The following is a 22,723-nucleotide window of genomic DNA, read 5'->3' on the forward strand; positions in this document are numbered from 1 at the left end:
AGCTGCACCAAGTAATTCATAATTTTCAAGGCCAGGAGAAGCCACATGGATCCTTCTCTCCATCTTCATGCATGAAGTGAGCCACAAAACTGCCCTGAGCACATGGTGAGGATGTAGGGCTGGATCCAGCACACAAAGCTCTAGCAGTGCAGGGGAGCCAGGCTTAACCGATGCCCGGTTTCTCTGGGGAACAGCATCCACCTTGTTCCCAGGCTGAACTAGGATGGCTCACCTGGGCGACGAGTCTCCGCAGATGAAGGTAGCAGCACCGTCCTTGTTGCGTTGTCAAACCCCACCACATCCTGGGCCCCACCGTGCCCGCCCAGCACCCTCTCAGCCAAATTGGTGCTGACGGCTGCCAAAACCAGCGGCGTCTTCTCGGTGGATGGAGGGGTGCTGGGAGAAGCCAAAGCCCTCTTGTCTCTCTGCCGGCTGCCTGCAGCATGGTGATGGCTTCCAGCAGCTGGAAAGCAACACAGAGAGGGTCATGTTCCCCCTGGACAAGTTAATTTGTCTCAGCTGAGGCAGCAGCAGCATCACCCGCAGTGGTACCCAGCCCTACCATATGCAATAGGTAGGGTCACGGCTGCATCCCCCACGTTTCCTCTATTTAACACAGAGCACACGGCAAGAGGGATTGCTGGGAACAGAGGGTTTCTGGCACAAAAAAATATCGGCATTTCCAAATTTGTCTTCATTTGTACATGGCAAAAGAAACCCAGTTTTTTTTTTAAAAACATTAAAAATGCAGAAGGCACTAACGAGGTTACATGAGGACACCCAGCAGCTGGCAGCCTGGGCATGCCAGCTCCACACTTTAGTCCCTAAGCAGAAAAAACCGAAGAATTAAAAAATTAAAGAAAACCTCTATGCTCATATCTCAGCAAGACACTTATTTCATCCGGGCATATTAAGATAAAACATAAAGTGGGAACAGGGCAATCAGCACAGCCTTGTCCGTGTGGTGCAGGAAACAGGTTTTGGTTTAGTGCATGCTTAAAAAAGTACACTGGTTTACTCATGACCACAGTCCCACCAAATGTGAAGATTATGAACAAGCCCAAAGGCAAGTGTTCACTTGCACAATTTCCACACGAGGACCTCAGCTACAAATCATGACACAGCTGCTCAGATATTTTTAACTCAGGCACTTATAATCTAGGTTGGTTTTGTGATGGAGTTCAGCTCCTTCTGAGAGGAGGCATGGGGATGCCGGGGGTCTCCACTCTGCATGCAGCCTTCAAGCTCCATGGATGGGCAGGACTCTCTGGAGTGCCGCTGGATGGTGAATAATGACAACAGCAGCTCCCGAGAATCACCTTCATTGTAATATTAAAAAAAAAACAGCTTTCGTGGGACTGGATTTCTTCCAAAAATCTGAATTTCTAGCAGCAGGTGGGAAAACTTCCTAACCCACCAGCTACGCTCGGTCCATGGGCTAGGTATGGCAAACGGGGACACTTGCATCAATAAAACTCACCTGGAGGACGGCTGTGGGCAGGCAGGTGGGTCACTGTCCCAGCAGACAGGCTGTCCGGGGATCCTGCTCCTGGTGGGGTGACATCCCCACCACCGGTGGGGGGACCAACATGCCTTATGACCCCACTCACAGCTGGGACTGCACCGTGCCTGGCAGGCAGCGATGCCCGCTCCCTGCTCCCAGCCAGCATCGTCACCAGCTCCACACTGTCCATGAGAGCACCAGAAGTCCTTATCTCCATGTCCGAACTTCTTCTCGCTTGATGGCTGCTTTCGATGACTGAAAGAAAAAAACAAGAAGAAAAATTAAAATCCCATCAGCACAGGACGTGCAGGCTTGGCTCATTGGAGTAACACTGAGGCCAAGCTCTGATCTCATTTACACTAGAGAAAATTTTGCATAATCAAAACACAGACATGAAATTTATTTTTGGATTCATACCAGTGGAAATTAGATCAGTCTGTGGGGCCAAATGCTGAAACCCACCTTTGTGCACAAGTTTAATGCAATTCAGCACCCCCATGCTTTTTGTATGTTAGGAGAAATAATCTTTAAAGGAGCAAAAGGAAAGTCTTAAACAAATAACCGATAGAGATACACGCAGTGTGGAGTCCATGGGAGGAGTGTGTAGGTCTCCAGAGCCGATAGCCAGCTAGAGCCCAGCACAGCCCCTGTGCCCCATCCCAAGGGTGTGATGGGAGGGGGCCAAGCCCCACAGCTCTTCCCCTCTCTCCGCTCGGCCAGTGCTTGCTGGATGCCTCATCTCAAATCCCACCACCTCCAGAGACCCGGCATGAAGCTGGCTGAGGACTGCAGGGCAAACAGGAGGGTTGACACAACCCATCCAGCCACCACAAGGCACCGGGACAGAAGAGATCAATGTATGGTGTGGATGACACCGGCCATCCAGGTGCTGAAGCACCCCAAGGTGATGGACATTTTGGTGTATCTCACATTAATGTCTACTAGAACATGAGAAAAAAGATGTAGAAGAAGTTTGTGCACCTGCAGGTCCGTTTTCTGTGAGCAAACACAGCCGGAGCCCCTGCTCCAACCTAAAAGTGTTCGGTCTGCTCTCTTGCTCCTGCTGGAAGGCTGCTCCAAGTTCCCACCTCTCCCATCATCCAGAATAATTTTCTAATTTCATTAGAAAATGAATAAACAAACACATTTATGGAATAAATGTTGGTTCCCAAGCCAGCATAATGCTTTAGCTTAGCTAGCTCTTCTCCTCCCTCCACTTGCTCCCCACTGTGCCGATGTATAACAGCAGCAATCTCATCTCCTCTTTGCACAAGTTTCTTCTGCATTTCTACCATCTGCTGTATCTCATGGACCCAAAAATGACTTCTCCCAGGGATGTCAATAGGCATTACATGCTTTACGGGATCTCCAAAAGCACACAGATGGCTGTGTGCAGCTCTAGAATATAAACATGTTCCCAAATCAGGTCTTAAGACATTACTCAGTAGCCAACTTCTTGGCTCAATCATTAACACCGACCGCCGGCAGCAGCAGCAGGACTCGGTGCGGTAGCTGTAGCTTCAGCCTTGGGTCTGTCATCCAGCCTGATACTGCCTGGAGCAGAGCATCTAGTGACAGCTGCTGTAAGCAGTTCCAGTGAGATTTACCGGGGGAATCGGGGTTTCCAGCCTGTGGTACCAGCCAGAGCTGTGCAAGGATTTCCCTGCACGTCGGTCACATGAAAACCAGCAGCAACCATCCCTGCCCTATGTTAGAGCCACGAGGCTTGGCTGGCACTGCAGCCTCAGATGCTCTTCAAAGCCCACAACAAGTCAAAGCAAGTCCAAATCACGGCTGTGTCATCTGAAACAGCGAGATCCCAGTTTTGCCCATCTTCCTTATAACCAAAATGCAATCTCTGGGCTCGAATAGCCTAACGCACACTCCAATTGCTGAGTGGGCAGAATGGGAGCCTGACTAGAGAAACTGCAATGTAGGGTCTGAAGACTCTCAAGAAATTGAGAAAAATCAGATATTTGGGGAGGGGAACTCTCCCCACTTTGCAGCTCAGAGATCCACGAGGCTATGGGACATGTCCTGCCTGTTGCGCACATGGCATCTCAAAATAGGGTTGTGGGTGATACACGGGCAGCAGCTAAAGGCACCGCTCAGTCTCTGCCCGAAAGATCTGATGTTGAAGGTTAAGCTTTGCACACCTCTCCTTGGCCCCCAAGCACTTTCTGTAAGAAAGCTGTGCCTCAGAGAAACACCCACGGGACACCTACTCCTCCTTGCCTTGCGTGTCTCCTTTGGGGTTGCTGTACCTGCCACACCAGAGGTGGCAATTTCAGGAGTGGTCTCCTCTACCCATCTGCAATAGCTTCAGTGGGAACTCAACAAGAAAACAAGAGACACGTAGGTAGGACAGTCTGCATTTCATCCTGGCAGTCCGAGCACCACGAGGCCGAAGGAGACAAGAGCTGCAGTGGAGCAGAGCCCCTTGGGTGCCTTTACTGGGAGCCCTAGCCGTGGCTGCGATGCCCACCTCGCCGAGCACACCGAGCAGCCACTGCGAGCCACCTCCTGTCCCATATAACAAGCGGCTCCTTGTCCCCATTTGGATGAGGGGATGCAAAGTCACAGGGGACGCTTGCTATGCTCATTTGCAAGCCAATGCCCAGCCTGTAATTGTAACCCGCAAGTCCATTTATAGCAGCCCCGATGCTGAAAAATCTGGGTGTGCTGGAGGGCGGCGCACTGAATTTCTCTCCCTTACGCTCTTGCTAAAAGCTTTCAGCTGTGTAACCCATGCTTACTGTGCCCCAGCAGCCGGCTTTGCTACACAGAAAAAAAGGCAAAGCAGCAGATGCTTAAAGAAACCCTTAGGGGATGAGTGTAGACAGGGAAATTTGCTTTCTCAGGTTGCCAAGTCATATGTCAACAAGGGCTCTGTCCAAGCACACTAAAATATATAGCGGGGCACTGCAGCAGGCATTTAATTGCCACTTCTTAAAAATAACCCTGGAAATGCCAGCAAAAACCTTCAGCTACGACCCTTGATTGAATGCAATCTGTTCAAAAGTAAAATACTGCTGTTTGCTTGTCTGGTGGTTGTTTGCCCTGCAAATCCACCTCGGAGTTTTCTCTATCCTCTTTTGGCTCCGCAGAGCGGCTGGGAATAAACTGAAGCAAAACCCTTCCCCTTATCATGGGCGCCGGCAAACCTGGCTTTGAGTGCAGCCAGGGAGTGGATGGGATGAATAAGAAGGCATTATTTACACAGGCTTTTTAGAGTCATCTGGCATTTTTAAGTCTGCCCTGCAAGGTACACCAGATCCTGGTGCAGGGAGGAAATACTCTCGCCAGCATGGGCTCAGCTCCCCAGTTTGGTGGGTGCAGAGCATGAGCTGTACTGGAAAAGCTAACCTACAGCATGTAGTAAGGAAAGCTGAAAAATCAGGCTGTTTGACAAAATAGACATGAAATCTCAGCTCATCACACAGCCATCAAGCCTGCCAGAAGTGCAAGACCACCACAATCATTTCCTCTTTGACTTGCCTGCAGAAGTTAGCCTTCAAAGACGACCCTTCGCTGAAGCAGGTGGACCAGATGCAAGCTTCTTCCAAAAAAATACACTCAGGACCATCTGGCCTTCCCCGATGCATTAAAGGCTTAAAGCAGAGGGGCCCTTTAGCTCAGGTACCCATTTGTCACTAACAGTTTCGTCACGTCCTAAGCTGCCAACTGCTTTCCGCTGTTTAACTCCACGTGACCGCAGCTGTCAAGAGAAATATTTGACTTCCAGTGCAAAACCCTCCTGCCACCCGCTGGACCAGTGTTTTCCTTCCCAGTTAAAACTAGCAGTGATGCTCACCAGACAGGTCGAGGCTTGGAGTTACTTTTTCTTCGCAAGCATAACAAGTCCACGGCTTGCTGGGAGCTGAGTTATAACGCGGCCAGGACAAACAGATCAAGTTCCAGCTGATTTCTTGAGGCTTTGGGTTTGCCCCTGGCAGCCCAGCTGGATGTCTACCTTGTGAGACTCCTGAAAAATCCTTTTTGGACCAGCGATTTTCTGTCTCCATCCCTGGGTGCAGCATGGGCATTGCCCTGGCCAGGAGGTGGCTGCTGCCAGGGCAACGTCATGGTGATGCTCAAGGCTCAACCATGGGACAGCACAACACCAAAAAGGACAATACTGCAAGGTTTCAGCAACAGTTGTGATCGCTTATAGACATTTTAGGGCAGGGAATGAGGAGGCACGTATCCTGCTAATGCCAGAGGAGCAGGATCCCTGCAGACAGCATTTGGCAGGAGCATCACAGCCAGCCAAGGCACACCACGAGCTATATCCCAGCCCCGCTGCCTTCCTGAAGAAGGAATTTTTCTTCAGGAAGAAGGGGCAGAAAAATACTCTCTTGACCTGGGAACGCAAATTTGATCTGTGTTTGCATACAAGGAAAGCCAAAGGCAGCTGCCTGGCTGCCCAGAGCAGGCCTTCACCCCAGAGCAGTCCCTCCTCAGGAGGGTGGTGATTCCCTGGGGACCGATCCCGGTACGGCCGCCCATGCAGCAGCTGTTTTGCCAGGGCTACGGCCACCCCGGGAGCATCCCATGCTGAGCTGAGCACGCGTGAAGCTAAAGCAGGCTCCTCCCGAGGATAGGCAGCTATAATTATAAAGCCCACATCTGTTAACGTTGCATAATCTTAACATCATCCAAGGCTCGCGGAGGGAAAAAAAACGCATCTCAACTTAGAAAACTCCTTGCCAGCTGTAGGAAAAGGTTAGGAGGAAAGGCAGGCTGCGAAGGAGGAGAAGCGGGGAGCAAAGCCGGGGCTGCCGGCCCCGCAGCGGGTGGCACGGGTAGCTGCCGGACCCCGCCGGGGCTGGGGCCGGGACCGGGCTCTGTGCTCTGTTTTGAACGGCTGCTGCGGATGTCGGGATCATGGGTGGAGGCCGGTTAGGAGCCAAGTGAGTTTGTGCGAACAAAAGCTACAGCCCTAAATCTGGACCGTCCAGGGCTCTCTGGGATTTTCAATTTCCTTCCTTGTTCTTGCCCTGAAAGAAGCAGTTCGAGGCGGGGGGGGGGGGGGGGGGGGGGGGGGGCGAAATGGAGCTTAAAAAAAAATTTCATACTTGAAATGGGTCAGTTGAGCGTAAACATGCTGATAATATTGCTCAGGGAAGGTCCCTCGTGTGCACTAAGCACGGGAAGAATGCGAGAGGTTTTTAACCACATGCGGTCAACCCTTTTTTGCTAATTCTTTCAATATTAATAAAAGGAATTATTCAGGCTGGATGAAGAAAGGTGGCGAGAGAGGGTGGATGGGGAAGAGAAGAGGTGCAGGAGCCCTGCCAGTGCCTCCTGCCCTGCTGCGGAGCTCGGTTTGGATGGGGTACCCTATAGATGCGTCCCCTGGCAGAGCCTTACTCTGGTCCTCGTGCTCCTCATCCTCTCCCCACCAGGTCCCAGGCAGAGCAGGACAGCAATTCGCAGGACTTTAAATCATTTTAACCATAATACGAAGGATTTATCGAGCCACCAAAGGCGACTAGAGCTTTAATACGTCATCTCAAGAAAGGTGATGAGGGCTTAAGGCCAGCAGCAGGCCCTGCAAGCTCTGAGTGCCAAGGTCCAGGTAGTTATCACCTACCTGGCCGCTGTGGGTGATGGGTGCCCACGGGGCTGGGGACCACAGCATTGTCCTCAGCCCCTCCTATGCAAGGCCATGGCATTTTGCTTGCAGTGCTGCTTTATGAGACAAAAACACACTGTACTTCCACACCACCTCCTCTGAGACAAAAACACGCTGTACTTCCACACCACCTCCTCTCCGGGACCTGTAAAACCAGGGAGGATGCTAAAGGCCATTTTTACTTCCTATCCTTTTATTCATGATCCCAGAGCCTGATGCTCAGAGATGCCATAAGGAAAAAAAAAAAGGATCCAATTATTGCTCTTAAAAGCAGTACCCTAAAGCAGAGAAACAGGTACTCCACAATAAAAAGCTCACAGAAACCTGTGGTCATTTCCAAAAGTGTGGGATGCGTGCATACGGCCCGCCTGCAACTGGGGATAAAACCTACGCAGTGCAGGGACAGGATGTTGTCCTGCTTATCCAGTGGTTTCCAGCCTCTTAGTTTTGGTGTCCTAAACATTTCCCTGGGGAGGTGCAGGCTCCTGGATCACCAGCTGAAGCCTGTGAAACCCTGAGTATCTTACTCATCTTTCTTGGACAGTTTGGGTTCAATCTGCAGATCTCTGGCACCGCATGGACCCATGCTGCCTGAAAACCACCAGCCCAGGGCGCAGAGCAGCGCCTTAAACCTCTTTTCATGAGCTTTTGTTTTTAAACAGCTTTTGGCAACTTAATTAAAGATTCCTGTTTTATTGTCGAGTCTTTGGAAAACATGTTCAAATACAAGTCCACTTCCAACAGGGATAAGCTGTCTCATGACTACCCATACTCCTAAAAAAAACCCACAGCCATGCCGAGGCTCCAGTAAAATCTCAGTCCATCCATCCCTACAGCCGGTGAAGAGGGGACCAAGCCTCCAGGCCCATAGAGGTGCCACAGGGCCCCGGGAGCTGTGTCCCTGCTGCCTTTCCTGAGCAGAAACCCCGAATTAGCTGTATTTGCTTGCTCGCCGCCTCGTTTATTTTCTACCTCAGAAGTGTCCCCTCCAGCGTTAATGTGGGAAAAGCCCCTGCAGCCCCCCCGGGGGTGTGAAGTCAGCTCTGCCACAGCACCAGCTGACAGGGCCCAGGAGCACTTACCAGAGGGATTTCTTTCGCATCGTTTTCAGTAAACATTAATAAAAATAAGCCAGAAGAAATCTCACGAATAGCACAGCTTTCTGAGCACTCACACCTCCTCTCCATCCTCTCTCCCGCTGCCCTGCGATGCTGAAATGCCTCCAACCACCCTGCCTGCACCGCGGATCCCAAATGCTAAATCCCAGCACCACCTAATTTTCTTCTAAAACCCTCCAGGCTTTTCCGTAACGTCCTGCAGAAATGTTATAGAAAATTTCACCCACACAGCACTTCTCCTTCCTCTTTCCAGGGTTTTTAAAGTCCCCTGGAAGCTTTGCTCGGCGGGAAGGCAGCGGTACCCACGCTGGCACTCACAGGGCCGGAGCAAAAGCCGTGTAGGGACCCAGCCCGGTGTCATTTTAACTTGTGCTCCCATCCGAGGGCAGTGCTGCTGGAGACTGTCAGACGGCTCGGGGAGGAAGTCTCCTGGCAGGGCTCCACCAAAGTGGAGTTGCTAGGTCACTGGAACAATAAAAAGGCAAGAAAAAACATCCTGGCTGCAAAAAATAAAGGGGAAAAAAAAAAAAAGAAAAAAAAAGGAAAAAAAGCCATGGCAGCGTGTACAGCACTGGTTAAGTGGAAAGAAACAGGGCTGGAGAGAGCAGGATGATGCTGTTGCTGGCTTTTGTAAGCCAGGTTTGCAACTGGTAAAAATCTCACATGGGGCAATATTTCCAAGGAAGCTAGCCCACTGCTGCTATGGAGAGATTGATTAACCTTTGCATATTAACCAGTGCATCACAATCCATTGTATGACTTTCTCGCACCATCATATGCCCCCAGCAGCTGCCCACTTTCGTTCAAACTGATAATATAAGAAAACTGCCTCCAAGCAGGGCTATATTTCAGTGATAAGAGGGTGAGAAGCCTCACAAGGTACAGGGTACTGTGCAGCCCCGGGGCTTGGGCTCCTCTGTAAGGAAAGGTGCTAGCAGCTTAGAAGTTGCAGGACGAAATTTTGCTTCCTGAAAAGTTTAATTTCAAGGCCAGAAGGGAGCATTAGCTCATGCTGTCTGACCTCATGTATAACCAAAGTCATTCCATGTACATTATTTACTCCCAATATAAGCTCAGTGACTTGTATTTGACTTAAATGGATTTTGCAGAGGAAAAACCCCAAACTACTGGTATTTGTGATTATTAAGGATTGTGCTTAAAACCATGAGAACTATGGGCTGAAGCATAGACTTTTCTGCACAAAACCTCAATGCACATCAAAAAGCTATACCCGGCGGTGTGAAGCGTACATGTGGCAGGAGCCGTCCACCCCAGGAGCTGAGGACTCCGGCCCTTTGCAGACCCAGGAGGAAACAAGGTGGTATTTTCATGTCAGACTCTGGAAGCAAAACCACAGGTCCCTGCTCCGAAGTGGTCTGAGCCCAGGAGCTGCTTCATACATCCAGGAGGGGACAACAAATACAGGCAAGACGGAGAAGGGAGTAAGAAAAGGAGTGCTGCCACGTTGAGAGGCCACGCTGGGAGCTGCCACGGGTCCCTGGGGGCCAAGCGAAGCTGCCCACGGCCACAGGGAGGGCTTTGGTCCAGGTATCTTGACCAGAGACTTGCTCCAGCAATGCACTTAAGAAGAGCTCCCCAGGGAACTATTCTCCATGCTTAATGCTAAGCACGCACCAAAGAGCTTTGCTGGCTGGTGGCCACACTAGGGATGATGACCAGCCTGGGAACTGAGCAACTTCTCAAGGACATGGTGGGGACGAGAGGGATGAAGGGCCCTCTCAGAGGCAGGAGGATCACAAGGCCACCAAGGGGTGGATGCAGTTTGGTGACACACAGATACAAGGCTCGCTGGATTCTTCCCTCCACGTAGACTAGCAAAATCCAACCCCATCCCAGGGGAAAACTGATGGCAGCCCAAACCTTACACCCAGCTCTCACCTCCCAGCTGAAGGTGGGATGCAGGGCATGGTGTCGTGGCAGTGAGAACCATGGGTGCTCTCGTGGCTCCTACTCTTCCAGCGAAGGATGGTGAGACTTGGGAGGGGATGGAGAAAAAAAACAAACAGGCAAAAACCTAAAGCAGCTTAAAGAGAAATTAATCCCCAGAAGAGATAAGGGCCCCCACCTCCCTTCCCCCATCTGCTGCGAAAGGATGATGATCTAAATCGCATTTCCTAGATGACACCGCACCGTTCTGCCGCCGGAAGCAGCGGTGGCAGGGCTCAGGATGGTGCCGGACCTCCTTCTTCCAGGGACGCGCCAGGTCCTTGCCCGCTGGCCGGTCACCACTGCCACCGCAGAGGAGCGGGGAGCCCCGGAGCCGCTGGAGCAGGCGTTCCTCCCGCTGCCCCGTGCAGCTCTCCCACTGCCTCTGCAGTCACATGTTTCCTTTCTGAGAACCAGGGGGGGGAAGGGATTTACCATTTCCAGGGCCTTTCTGCCTGTGTTTCGGGGAGGCTGAAAACAGGACGCCTTCTTTCGGCTGCGTGGGGGTCTCTGCTCTGCAGCAGGCAGCCCCGTGGCCGAGCCCTGCGGCCAGCAGTGGAAAAGGGTGATGGAGAAGGGCAGGATTGGGCCGTCAGCAACCGAGCTGTTACTGAGGACTCACAGGAGTCAGGGTCAGGTCGCAGCCTACCTTGGTGCGTAGGGGCACTGTGTGCTGACCAAGGCAGCGCAGAAGATCAAGAGGCCAGAAATCTGCGCCCAAACCCCATCTGCCCACACACTGACCCATATTACCCAGCATAGAGCCACCTCACACAGACTGCCTTGGCATGCTCTTGCCATCAAGTGATCATCAACTTTGGTCTTAACCCAGCATGTGACACGGCTTACCCAGCACTGTACGATCTCCAGGCGTACCAGCAATTTGCAGAACAGGATTATGAGGATCTCTCTCTGCACGGTATGGACCGTTCTCAGAGGCCATGAAATTGCTGGTACTCCCATTCCCCAGGTCAGAAGCCTCCTGGTCCTGATTTGGCTTTGTTCATGTATCATATTTGCTCCACGTCTCTCAGAAAAGACCATCTTCACAATTATTCTGCACTCTCTGATCAAGTTTCCCTCCTAAGAAACATCCTTTCAAAGGGCTTTTATCTGCAGGGTTGGCTGCCACTCTAATACTGCAGCCCCATTCTGTATTTGCCGAAAGAGCTGATAATGTCCTAAAAAGAATTAACATTTAGATGTTAGTCCTGTAACTGAATCCGAATCAAACAATGATGACTGTTCAAATGCCTAAAGCTACTCAGGGGTATTTTCCTTTGAGCTCTTCCAAGCTTGTACCAGGGGTAAGGAGCTTTCTAAAGATGCCTTTGTGAGCACCAGCTACTGAAACCCTTCTCCTTGTCCCTCCAGACACAGATACAATTATGCCCAGCTCCGGCACAAAGATAAAGGCTGAATTACAAGAGCAGTATTATGCTCCACAATCAGGGTCCTTGATTCCAATTGACAAGGAAAGCAAATCATGCGCAGTTGGTTTGCTGATGTTTCCAATCCTGGAAATTCATTCCTATCACAGGGGAAGAAATTAGTTCAATACACAGGGTTACCTTTTGCGCTACCTCCCCAGATTGTTAAATTACCTTAACTTGTCAGTTCATGAGATTTTACAAGTTATGCAGGGTCAAACCTGGCCACCACTTGTATGGGATATCTTTCTTTGCAGAAGGTTTAACCACCAGCTGCTACAGTTTCCCTGATAAGAAAGTGTTTTCTTACCTATAATGGCACGGATGTAGTAGGACAGCTATTCAGAGAAGCTGTGCAACTTTCTCTGGAGTAAATTCTTAAAAACATGTTAGATAAACATCTTCTGGGGTGATCCTGCAAGGGGAGATGTCTTGAGATCCCTTGGGAGATATCTTGAGATCCCTTCCAGACCTGCCTTTTGGTTTTATAGAGTGGTCAAAAAACCAAACCAAACCAAAACCCCCTCAAATATCCAAACTCCAACCTCCACCCTTCAACTTACGCGTACTCCTCCCCGAAGACAGGTCCTGCTGCCCTGGGTGGGCTTCAGTACCCTCCTGCTAGGCTATCACAGAAGGTATCTTTCCAATAATACATTGAAGCCAAATCTTCAACTTAGTGTGATTCATCCTCGCTTCAGCGAAGTTCAACAGAGCGTGATGTTTCACGCCGGTCCTCAGGGCTTAAGAGATTTTCCACAAGAGGAAGGGTGTTAACGCCAGCATCCTAACAAGCAGTGACGTGGATAATTGTGCTCTACAGATCCAAATTCCTCTTGTCGCTCCAGATGCAGAAGTGCCTTTTAGCGTGCTCTTCAGGGAAAAAAGAACCCTCCTTTGCTACTGGCTAACCCAAAGGAGCCTGTCCATCAGCCCAAAACTCCTGCACAGAGTTTCTTCCATGGTCTGGAGATCCCTGAGGGAATCTGAGGGTGGTTCTGGTAGCAGAAATGACAACTATGTCTGCCTTGTTATAGAGGCGAGAGGTCAGACTGATTCCTGTAAAGGCCTTTAAAACCTCTGCCATCACACCACACTGAAAAATGCTGAGAAAAACGCCCTGAATGTGTGTGTGCAACACAATGTCCTCTGGGAGATGCAGCCTGTGCTGCATCCCTGGGACAACCATTAACCCTTCCCAGTTAACAATTCATCTATCAGACCATTTAAGATGCTTCCTCAGCCCTTTCCCAGCTAAATTAGCTCAGGGTTAAAAAGAAACGGGTATTTTCTCCCAGGCTTGAGCTGCAAGATCCTTGTTGCCATCTAACCACTGTGCAAAAGGTCCCTCAAACATCTCCGTGTTTGCCTTGGCAAAAGAACCACAAAGGTCACGGCGTTTCCAGAGGACTTTTTGCAAGCACTGTCTTGGGAACCCAAACTGGGGCGCTCACGCAGGGAGGCAAAGGGAAGGACCTGTAGGATTTGGTTGCATTGCAAGTGACACGGTCACCCTCAAACAGCTTAAACTGCCCACAGTCGAGATGCTGCAAAAGCAGTTTTAAAAGTGTTCCTAGCTTCATGTCCTTGCAAAGAATGAAAAGGCAGATGGAGCTTTCTTCTCCCAGCAGAGAGTCAATCTGCCAAGGTCAAGGCACTTGCACAAGGTATTCGGACAGCTGGACAGAAAACAACTGAGGTTGCACCCAATTTTGCTGCTGCATTGCCCTGCACTTCCTTGTGCACCCTCTCTTTGCCTAGCAAAGCGAGACAATTAAGATGGTTGCACTTCTCCTGCAGACACACAGGCAGAGACCTGCCAAGCAGGAGTGTCTGAAATGGCCCCTCCGGCTGGACTCAAAAGCCTCTGGAGATCAGCTTTGAGCTAGTGGTATTTTTAAATACAGCCAACCTGGACTCCTTGTGTGTCTCCTGGATTTGCAGCTCACGTTTTCAAGGGGTTTTTTACCTACCACCTTGACAGCCAGAAGCTCTTTTTCTCCCCCTCTAAGCAATTCTCCTGTAATGACAACTACAGGAGTTGGGTTTTTAAGGAAAGGCAGCCAAATCTTAGGAGCTCTCGACACAGATCCTGACTTTTGGCAGCAGCGCTCCTTCGCCCACAGCCGAGATGCTGACTGCAGCTTGGGAGATGCTTAAGTAACCAACTGCAAAACTATTTATCAAATGGTTCAAAGTCAAGGGCACGGTGGATGCAGAAGCAGATATAACCCTTCTCAACAGCCCTGCCTGTGCAAAGGACAGGCAATGGGAAATACCTTCATCCAAAGCCATGGGACAGACCGGGGGGAGCAGCACAGGAGCAGGGACAGCTTGTAGGATATTTCCTATAAGCGCCCTGCTTATAGGAAATAGGTTGGATTTTGCATTTCAGGCCCTTTAAAAATGATATTTTTATATTTCATGCATTTTTTACCGGATTCTGAAGAGATGAAGCTCCTGAGACAGCTTTGTCTGTCCTCCTACTTTGAAAGAAATTAGGCTGAACGGCAGAGACCTCCAAGACAGCAAGTTCCTACAGACTTTATGAAGACCAGCACTTTGCTAGAGGAGACTCTAGTGAGTGTCTGACTTGGAGAGGTGCTGCACCCATACCAAGGAGAGTCCCCGTGCCCCAGCCGTGGGACCCGTACACACTCAGCACCCACAGAGCCCAAAATAAAACACGGCACACAACTAACGCCACACGCCCTGTGGCGAGCAGAAGAGAGCAAACCACAGGTACTGCTCACAGAGTAACTTTATCACATGTCTCCCCCTTGCATGGGTTTGCCCAAACACTAACAGCTCTAAAAGTGAGCCTCTTTCTCCCCTGGTTTTACACAACCACACTTTTGACCCCAGCACCCCAGTGAGTGGAAACCTGGCATCATTTTACCTTCCTCCAGTTGGTCCCTCCGTTCACCCTGGCTCTGCCTGCCCCTTCTCCAAGCTCTTCAGGACCAGGGGTGACCATCACCCCATTCAGCACCCAGCTGAGATAAAAACCAAATTAACAGCAAAGAAGTGATATGACCCAAGATCCTAAAACCTGTATTATAAACCTGACAATATTCGGATCCTACAAGAGGTCCTCATTTTAAGCAGGAACTGGTTCTTAGTCCCTTTTTCCCTTGTTCTCTCCTGAGCACTTCAGTAGACTGGGTCTCACAGCAGCGTTACTGTAACACAGGCAACAGCTACACTAACAGCTTGGAGGAGCTGAAGTTTACAGAGCTTCCTTTACTCAAGGGGACTGCATTTTTCTAAGATTATATTATTACTTGGGCTGGTCGCTCAGTAATGCAACATCATTTCCCTTTTGGGTGGGAAAGTTCTCTCCTTGTCCTCGGACGCGAATGATTTCAGCCTGAAGGGATGAATGCGAACTCTGCGTAATCAAAGAGCCATAAATGAACCGTGTCCCTTGCTGAAGCAGCAGGATGTTATGGTATAGCACCTGGGCATTGAAAAAAATATATGGTGATGGGTGTACATGCATCAGCCATATGTACGCAGAAAAGGGTGAGAGGGAAGGGTGGCCAGATATCACAAAACCATTTTCTCCTGATAGGCACCCACAGTCTTCACTCTTTCGCTGAGCCTGTTCTCATAACCCTCTTGCATCTGTTCTGGATGGATATCCCAGCAAATGAACCTCTAATATTTATGGAAACAGCAAATTACAATGCAAATGTCACAAAACTGCTCAGAGAAATACAAATTTGAATTTATAAGCAGTTCTACTGCCACTGAAAATTGGGTTCTGCCTTTTACGCTCAGCCGATCAGCAAAGAGAAAAAACATATTGTATGACCTACATCTTCAATCGAATGTAAATAACAGGCGCTGTGGTTGGGGTATTAAGGCCTCGTGACAAGCTTGCTCATGAGCTACAGACTATGGATTTTGTATTGGACATTATGAGGAGAATATTACGAATAACCAACCTTTAATTCGCTTGGAGCGCCTTCTGACCCTCTGGCTGGTCAAACTGCCCCGAAAGCTTCTTTGCACCACTGCAACAGCAGAAAGCTGCCACAACAGTGTCAGGATCTGGCCATGCCTGTTTCCAGAGGAGCTCCATGCACATCTGAGTGGATCAGCCCAGGAGCGAGCGATGCTGTTCATCTGCCCAGAGACACCCTGACCCACCCAGACCCTCCTCACCCCCCCACACCTGAGAAACTCCCTTGAAGCTACGTGGAGAAGCAAAGCCAGGATCCAGAGGGTTTACACTGGCTGTCTATGATCCCTCCAGCTCCGGACCATTTCCCCAGGGTATTTAGGAGGTTGCAGCCCTACCCTGAGCACCCCACCTCCCTCCTGCCTCCCCACAGCAGCAAAGACACGGGCAGAAAGACAACGGTTTTGTGCTGCAAAAAGGCAGCAGGCTCAGCCATAGCTGAGCCCTACCACTCTGTACCTATCCTTATTTTGGAAATGGTACGTAGCTACCGTTGATGGGGAGCCCACAGCACCAGCCAATGGGTCCTTCCAGCAGAGCCGCAGACTTTGGTAGTGCCTTGGTCTCTACACCACAGCACTGAAACACTATTGCTACACTGATAGGTTTTATTGCCTTGGTTATCTCGTTAACTGAAATAGTTCCTTATTTTGTGCTGCTTTTTATTAGCTCGGATGAACGCTTCATAAATAAAACCATCGCAACCAGACTGATGCTACTGAGCCCTCCGTCCACTTCTGTACAGCCGTAAGAGCAGCGAGCAGGGCCAGCAGCAGCTCCCGCAGCAGCCGTGCATGGCCCCGGAGCCGGGGCTGGCTGGCGGCAGCACCCAAGCAGGCAGCCAGCACGCACCTACAGACGACTGGACTTTGGTCTCCGCTTTCACCCAAGGGACAGCTCAGTGCCCGGTGTGGTAGCTAGCGGCACAGAGCAATCCCCTGGTCCTATTGCCCAGACACGTCCCAAAATCCCTTTCGCGTGCAGGACTGTCTGAAACGCTGCAGGTTTGAAGAAGCAGCTCTACATTTCGGATGCACAGGCACAGTCCCAGCCGTGGCAGCATCCCTTCGAGTTTTGTACTACAACCGCATCAGACTAGCTGGCTTTCTAGCCTGGTACCGCACCCCCTCCGCCAAATGAGCGCAATCCTCCGCCATCTCCGAGATGCGTGATGGTGATGGAGCCGTAAGCCTCCGCACGGCGCTCGGCTGCTGTGACATGCCCCCTGTAGATGAAGAGGACAGGGAGGATGGAGCTTGGGAGCTCAGTCATGGAGGGTTTCTGTCTGCCAGCCCAAAAATTGGGATCTGAAAGAGCAAGTGAAGGAAGCAAGTTGTCCCAGAAACCCCATGCTCCTCTAAACTCAGCAATATCTGTGACTTTTCATACTGAAAGTAATATTCCCTGAGGAAAGCCCCCCTGCACCAGCAAGGCTGGCATCAGCCCCTGCAGACACGGCAGCAACCACCCGTCTCCCGCGTCCTCCCAGCCACAAGAGAAAATTAAAGCAAATTAAATTATCCTTCTGAAGTGGTGACGGCTGGTGCAGCAAAGCATGCTGCTAATGCCTGCTGAACGGGCACAGGCTGGCTCTGGTGGTTTGCTACTGGGAAATTAAACTTTGTGGAGAGCCCAATAACAGGCTTTAGGTACAGCTATCCCTTTACCTGCTGTGCGCTGGTCACAGCTTAGCAGCCGCATTCTCTGCGTATGGAGGTGTAAATCAATACGCATCTCTATGTGCTCCCTGCCAGTCGGGTTACACAATTATCTCTTGGACCATATTCATTTATCATTTAAATATCATGCAGAGTGCTTTTACAGACTGATGCAAACACAGCCTGTCAGTGCACGACCCTTGTTACCTTCAGGGTCTTGGGATGGGGAACAGGCAGGGAAGCCAATCTCTTATCTCCCTCCTTTTCTGAAATGCTTTTTTTTCCTTCTGTTTTCTTTTTTGCTTTTAATTACGTACCCCAAAGGAGGAGAGCTAAATCTATACAACTCCAGGGACTTCACATTCGCAGCACACCAACCAAATCCACTTACAGCTCACAGAGAGGAGCAGTGAAGATGCCCAAGAAAAGAAAACCCTGCAGCCTATGGGTTTTTTGATAGCAATGCAGAGGCACGGGAGGCGATCCTTCCTTGTCCCCGTGCCGCAGAGGGAGAAAGCATCCTTCCTGCACCGCCGGCGGTCACCTGAAATCCTATCAAAGCTAAACAGCAGCATGTTAGTCCTCTCTGCATCAGCGTGACTGCACAGAGAGCCGGGCTTCTGCCCCCCAGGAGCCACAAAATCCGTACTGTGAAATTTGAGGCAGGTTTTGAGGCAATACCACACTTTTGTGCAAACAGGCATCCTCCTCATCTTCTTCCCTCACTCCTAAATTTTCTTCTTCCACACACAGAAAGTTTCAAAGATAGAAAGTTTAAAAAAACCCGGTAAATAAATGCAGACTGTTCCGTCCCTCTCTTAGGGTTGGGAAGTTTCTCCTAGCAGCCAGCCTAAATCTCTGCTGCAAGCTAAGCTGATTGCTTCTCGGGTGATTTCACACCTTATTTCCAGGGCTCCCACTGGGGAAGCTGCAAAGAAAGGCAGCAGCTGGCACAGGAGAGAGGGAGAAAGGACAGAAGGCCAGACACAGATGGCAGAAAAGCAGATCAACTTCTCAGGGCAAGCCCGTTGCCAGCAGCCCTGCGCTGTGCCGGGCGGCATGGCAGGGCACCGGTGTGGGTCAGAAGTAAAGGGAGAAGGAACATTGCAGAAACCGGGGGAGACCCCGGCCATAGTGACTTTGTGGGGGGCTCGGTGTCACCTCCGCTGTCCCTGTGGTGTCACTGCAATTATTCCCATTTTACAGATGGGAAACCTGAAATAAGGAGACCTGCAGGAGGACAGAGCTTGTAACCGAACCTCTGCCCGACCCAGGCTGGCAGCAAACGGTGCCCTTCGGCTCGTCCAGTGCCCATGTAAAACAGCTGCCGGGAGGAATTTCGCAGAGAGGTTTGATGATGCTTTAACTCTACTGTCACCAGGTTTCTCACTTCCTACTTCACCTATTTTTTCCTATGTTTCTCTGCCCTGATTCAGCCTGCACTTTAAACAACACACGAGAGCCATCTGTCCTCATATCTTCACCAGACAAGCCCACCGTGGGTTTGGCGGGGAGGGACGGCAGATGCGGTCCGAGGCGCAGACAAGCCAGGGAAGGCAGCTCCGCAGCGCAGCCCGGCTCTAGCCCCACTCCCTCACCCCACGCTTTGTGAGAGACTCAAAAGCCCCATTTCTACACCCACTGCCTCACCATCTGCTCGCTAAGCCCTGCCTAAGAAAGGGCTTTTGCCGCCTAACCTCAGACTCATTTCAGACGGAGATGTAATCTTCATTTCCACGTAGCGCCGGGGTGATGGGTTTACAAGAAACGTTTCCCGCCCCGCTTCAAGCAAGCGTTTTCAAAGGTGAAAAACATCTCAGAGGGCCAGGAGCGGCAGTGAGACAGACAACAGGGATTTCTCAAGTGTCTACAGCTCAACCTGAGAGTGATTCAGGAGATCCCATCAGCCTGCTCCCCTAACACCAAACAATTCCCTTGACTGACAAGCATAGAGCTGTAGCTAACAGCGAGTGAATCGCGGCTGTCAGGACCCAGCATAATTCATGATGCTGTTTGCTACGGAGCGAGCTACTGCCAGGCTATTCATCACTCCTTCACGATGCGTCCCCCGTTCCTTCTGGATGGGGTTGACATGATTCACGAGCACCTGTAGCTGTCGAGCACGGGCTGCAAGGAGCAAAGTCTCTGCCGCTGAGCCAGGCGGCCAGACGCTGGTAGCCAGACAAATGGCTTTTCCAGCATATGGACAGATAGTTCGAGCTTTTCATACTCTTAACAAAGGAAATGCATTCCTCCGCTGACTCTCAGGAGTCATCAAGGTCACAGGAAAAGATGCCAGATCGAAAGCTGAGATGAAATTAAATAGTTTTTTCTGTCCACCGAGGAATTTGTGCAGCTCTCATCAAATAATAGGCGAGCACTTTGCTGGAAAGTTGCAGATTTTATCTTCACAAGGTTGACAGCAGGTAAGACAGCGTTATTCTCTCCCGGTTTGGAAGGCAAACTGACACTTGGAGTGGCACAAAGAAGTGGCTGAGCTGGCAACAGACCCAAATCTCCTTCATTTTGGCGCAGTATCCTAGTCACCAGGCTGCTCTCGCACAAACACTGTTAGTTAGGAGTTTTCTAATCCGCTGCAGGGTACATTCCAGTCGATATCCCCAACTATATATCTGGTCTAGTGGGGATACCTCTTACAAAAGTACGCCTTGGGTTTGTGAACAAAACTAAAATGTTATAGATGTAGTTTTGTCACATTTCCTGAAATTGTATAGCTCCATGAAAGTAAACTTCACCCCAAGTACCAAAGTGTGATATTCTCTCCACTTCAGAAATTAAAAGATGAAATTTGACGGTCCAGCTCAGGCAAGTGATAAATCCTAAAACCTACTTAAAACCTACACAGGTCTAATTTGACATACTGGATTTCTTTATACCACCTGCAGACACCCAGCACTTTCCAAACTCATCAAGAATTAGTCATCCTTAGAGCTGTGTGTCTTATTCGGCGAGGAAGCGAACCAGTTTACCTAGCGACACTTGAAATGAGCCCTGCTTGTTCTGGGAAAAATATGGTTTATCCTATGCTGAAACCAAATTCAGTGTCACTTGTAAAGCACCAAACTAGTCATCGCTCCCGATAATGACACTGTGGATGTGGCGTGCGACTTTATACGTGACTAATCTGATGGTCTGTAGGCGACGGAAAGAGAGAGGGTATTTATAGAGAGCTGATGGCATCTGTCCCCACACCTGGATGTGGGTCAGCACCTGAGGTGGAATGAGGGCATGCCTGGAGACAAGCAGTAGCCAACACAGACCCTGAAGACCACCTACGGGAGCCACTGATTTCCCACCCGGGAAGCCTTTCGGTGGGTGGACATGTGTTAGCTGTGCCCCCGATACCCACCAGAGCCTTCCTCAAATTCCTCTGTGAAGTTTCCACCGCTCGCCTTCGAGTCCGTCCGCGCACCTACAACCCGTCGACAGTTTCCCACCCACCGTTCCCATCCCAAACCTTCACCCCATTTGAAGCGCTTGCCCGTACCGCGACGGGCTGGGCAAAATTAAAAATGGAGAGGGATTGGGGAAGGGAGGAGCGGGGGGGGGGGGGTCGCACTTCGCAGCCTGGGTGATGTCGGGATGCTCAGCAACCCTCGGTCGCGATGCGGCGGCGTGGGACCCCCGCGCCCTCTCCGATCGCTGCCGGGACCAAATCCCATCCCCATCCCCATCCCCACGGCGGAACGGGGGCACTCACCCGGGCTGCCGGCGTGTCCCGCGGCGGGAGGCGAGCAGGGGCGGCCGAGACGGCTTCGGGACGGAGCAGGAGGAGGAGGAGGAGGAGGAAGACGCCGTGGGGAAACGAGGGGCAGCGACCCGGCCGGCGGGACCAGCCCCAGCAGCAGCAGCAGCAGCAGCAGGGTGCAAGCTGCCGGCATGGCGCTGGGGGTGGATGGGGGGGGGGGGGGGGGGGGAAGGGTAGGGTGGGGTGTGTGGGGGGTGGTTGTTCACATGCCCGGAGCTGGGCAATGAATAACCACGTCAATAGCGATTTTTAATTAATTCACCGTGCCCCCCCCCCCTCCCCGGGGCGGCGCAGAAGGCGGCCGCCCCGGTCTTAAAAGTGCGGGGTGCCCATAGCGGAGGGGGCGAAGGGAGGGGGGGGCCGGCCGGCAGCGGCAGCAGCCTGCGGCCAAGTGCCGGCGCCCGAAAGTAAAAGGGCAGGCGGCGGAGGCTCCTCCTCGAAGCCTGACATCACCCAGCCGCGGCTCGGATCGGCTCGGCACGGCACGGCCCGGCTCCGCACGCCCCCCCCCCCCCCCCCCCCCCCCCACCTCTCCCGGCCCGGCCCGGCCCCGAGCGGCCGCCCCCTCCCGCCCAGCGCAGCCGTCGGGCCGCCCGCTCCCTCCCCCGGCTGTGCGAAGCACTATTATTATTATTACTAAAAATGATTTTTACTTTATTTTTCCTGACGCATCTCCCGGCCGAGCCGGGCGAGCAGGAAAGCCCCTTTCCCACCGCCCCCCCCCCCCCCCCAGCTACCGTGCCGAAAGGCAAACAGCGCGCAAAGTCCCGCGCCCCGCGCAGCGGCCCCGGCGGGGTGCGACGCCCCCGCTGCCGGTAGTGGTACCCCGCCTCGCTGCCGGCGGTGCCACCCCTCCCTCGCCCCGCAGTGCCACCCCCGGCGCTCGCACGGCAGCGCTACCCGGCTTCGTTTCCCAGGCCCCAGGCGCCATGGATGGAGGGGGTCAGGGGGAGCAGGCCGAAAGAAGACGGCTGCAATAAGGGCGTCCCGCACACCGCCTCGGCCTGCCCTGCCAGGGGTCCCCAGCTCCGGTACGCTCCCGCGCTCGTTTTTGAGCTACAGGGGAACAAAGCCAGCGAGCGAGCGAGCGAGTCCAGTATCACGTCTCTGGCTGCGACCGATACAGCTTCTGAAGCAGATGAAAACCTGGCCGATTGTGCGCTGCTCTGCAAGATTGGAAAGTTTCTTTCCAGATGAGTGCGGTGAGCATTAGATAGCCCCAAACTTAATTCCCATCGAGATCAAGTCCTTGCCAAATAACTTCAAATCTTTTATTGGTTATAAAGCTAACCCGCTCTCTTTTAAATGCCAGCAGCAGCGTTTGAGGCTGCAGCTTCTTTTCCCAGGCTGGGCTGTACGGGAGGCAAAGGATTTCCCTTTATTGTTCTGAAATTCCCTTCCACAACTTCATGCTCCTGGTTCTGCGAGAGAGCACGCTGTGGAGCAGCAGGTCGGGCTTTGCCGAGGCTGCTGGCATCCCAACACACCGAGTTTAGCTCTCCTTCCCCGGGGAACAGAAACCTGTCCTGGGCAGCCTCTCCCCTCTGAGCCACCCCTGGGTCCTTTGCTTTTCCCTCGAGCTATTTCAGAATCAGGCTTGGCTTCCACAAGCCAAGCAGAATCCAACATTTCAAAGGGGGGGGGGGGGGGGGGGGGTGACAAGTGACAATACACCACCACATCCAGACAGCC

At 51.7% G+C, this 22,723-nt stretch overlaps 1 protein-coding gene across 1 annotated transcript; it reads right to left on the reverse strand.

The window, feature by feature from the left end:
• Positions 1 to 218: 218 nt before the first annotated feature.
• LOC126038030 (taperin-like) lies at positions 219 to 21,471 on the reverse strand. Its single transcript, XM_049799081.1, has 3 exons — positions 20,984 to 21,471; positions 1,481 to 1,759; positions 219 to 463 (listed from the first exon to the last, which is right to left on the reverse strand). The coding sequence occupies exons 1-3, from the start codon at positions 21,162 to 21,164 to the stop codon at positions 219 to 221; spliced, it is 705 nt and encodes a 234-aa protein (XP_049655038.1). The 5' UTR covers positions 21,165 to 21,471.
• Positions 21,472 to 22,723: the final 1,252 nt, after the last annotated feature.

This window comes from Accipiter gentilis, chromosome 1, assembly GCF_929443795.1.
Source record: "Accipiter gentilis chromosome 1, bAccGen1.1, whole genome shotgun sequence".
Lineage (NCBI taxonomy): Eukaryota > Metazoa > Chordata > Aves > Accipitriformes > Accipitridae > Astur > Astur gentilis.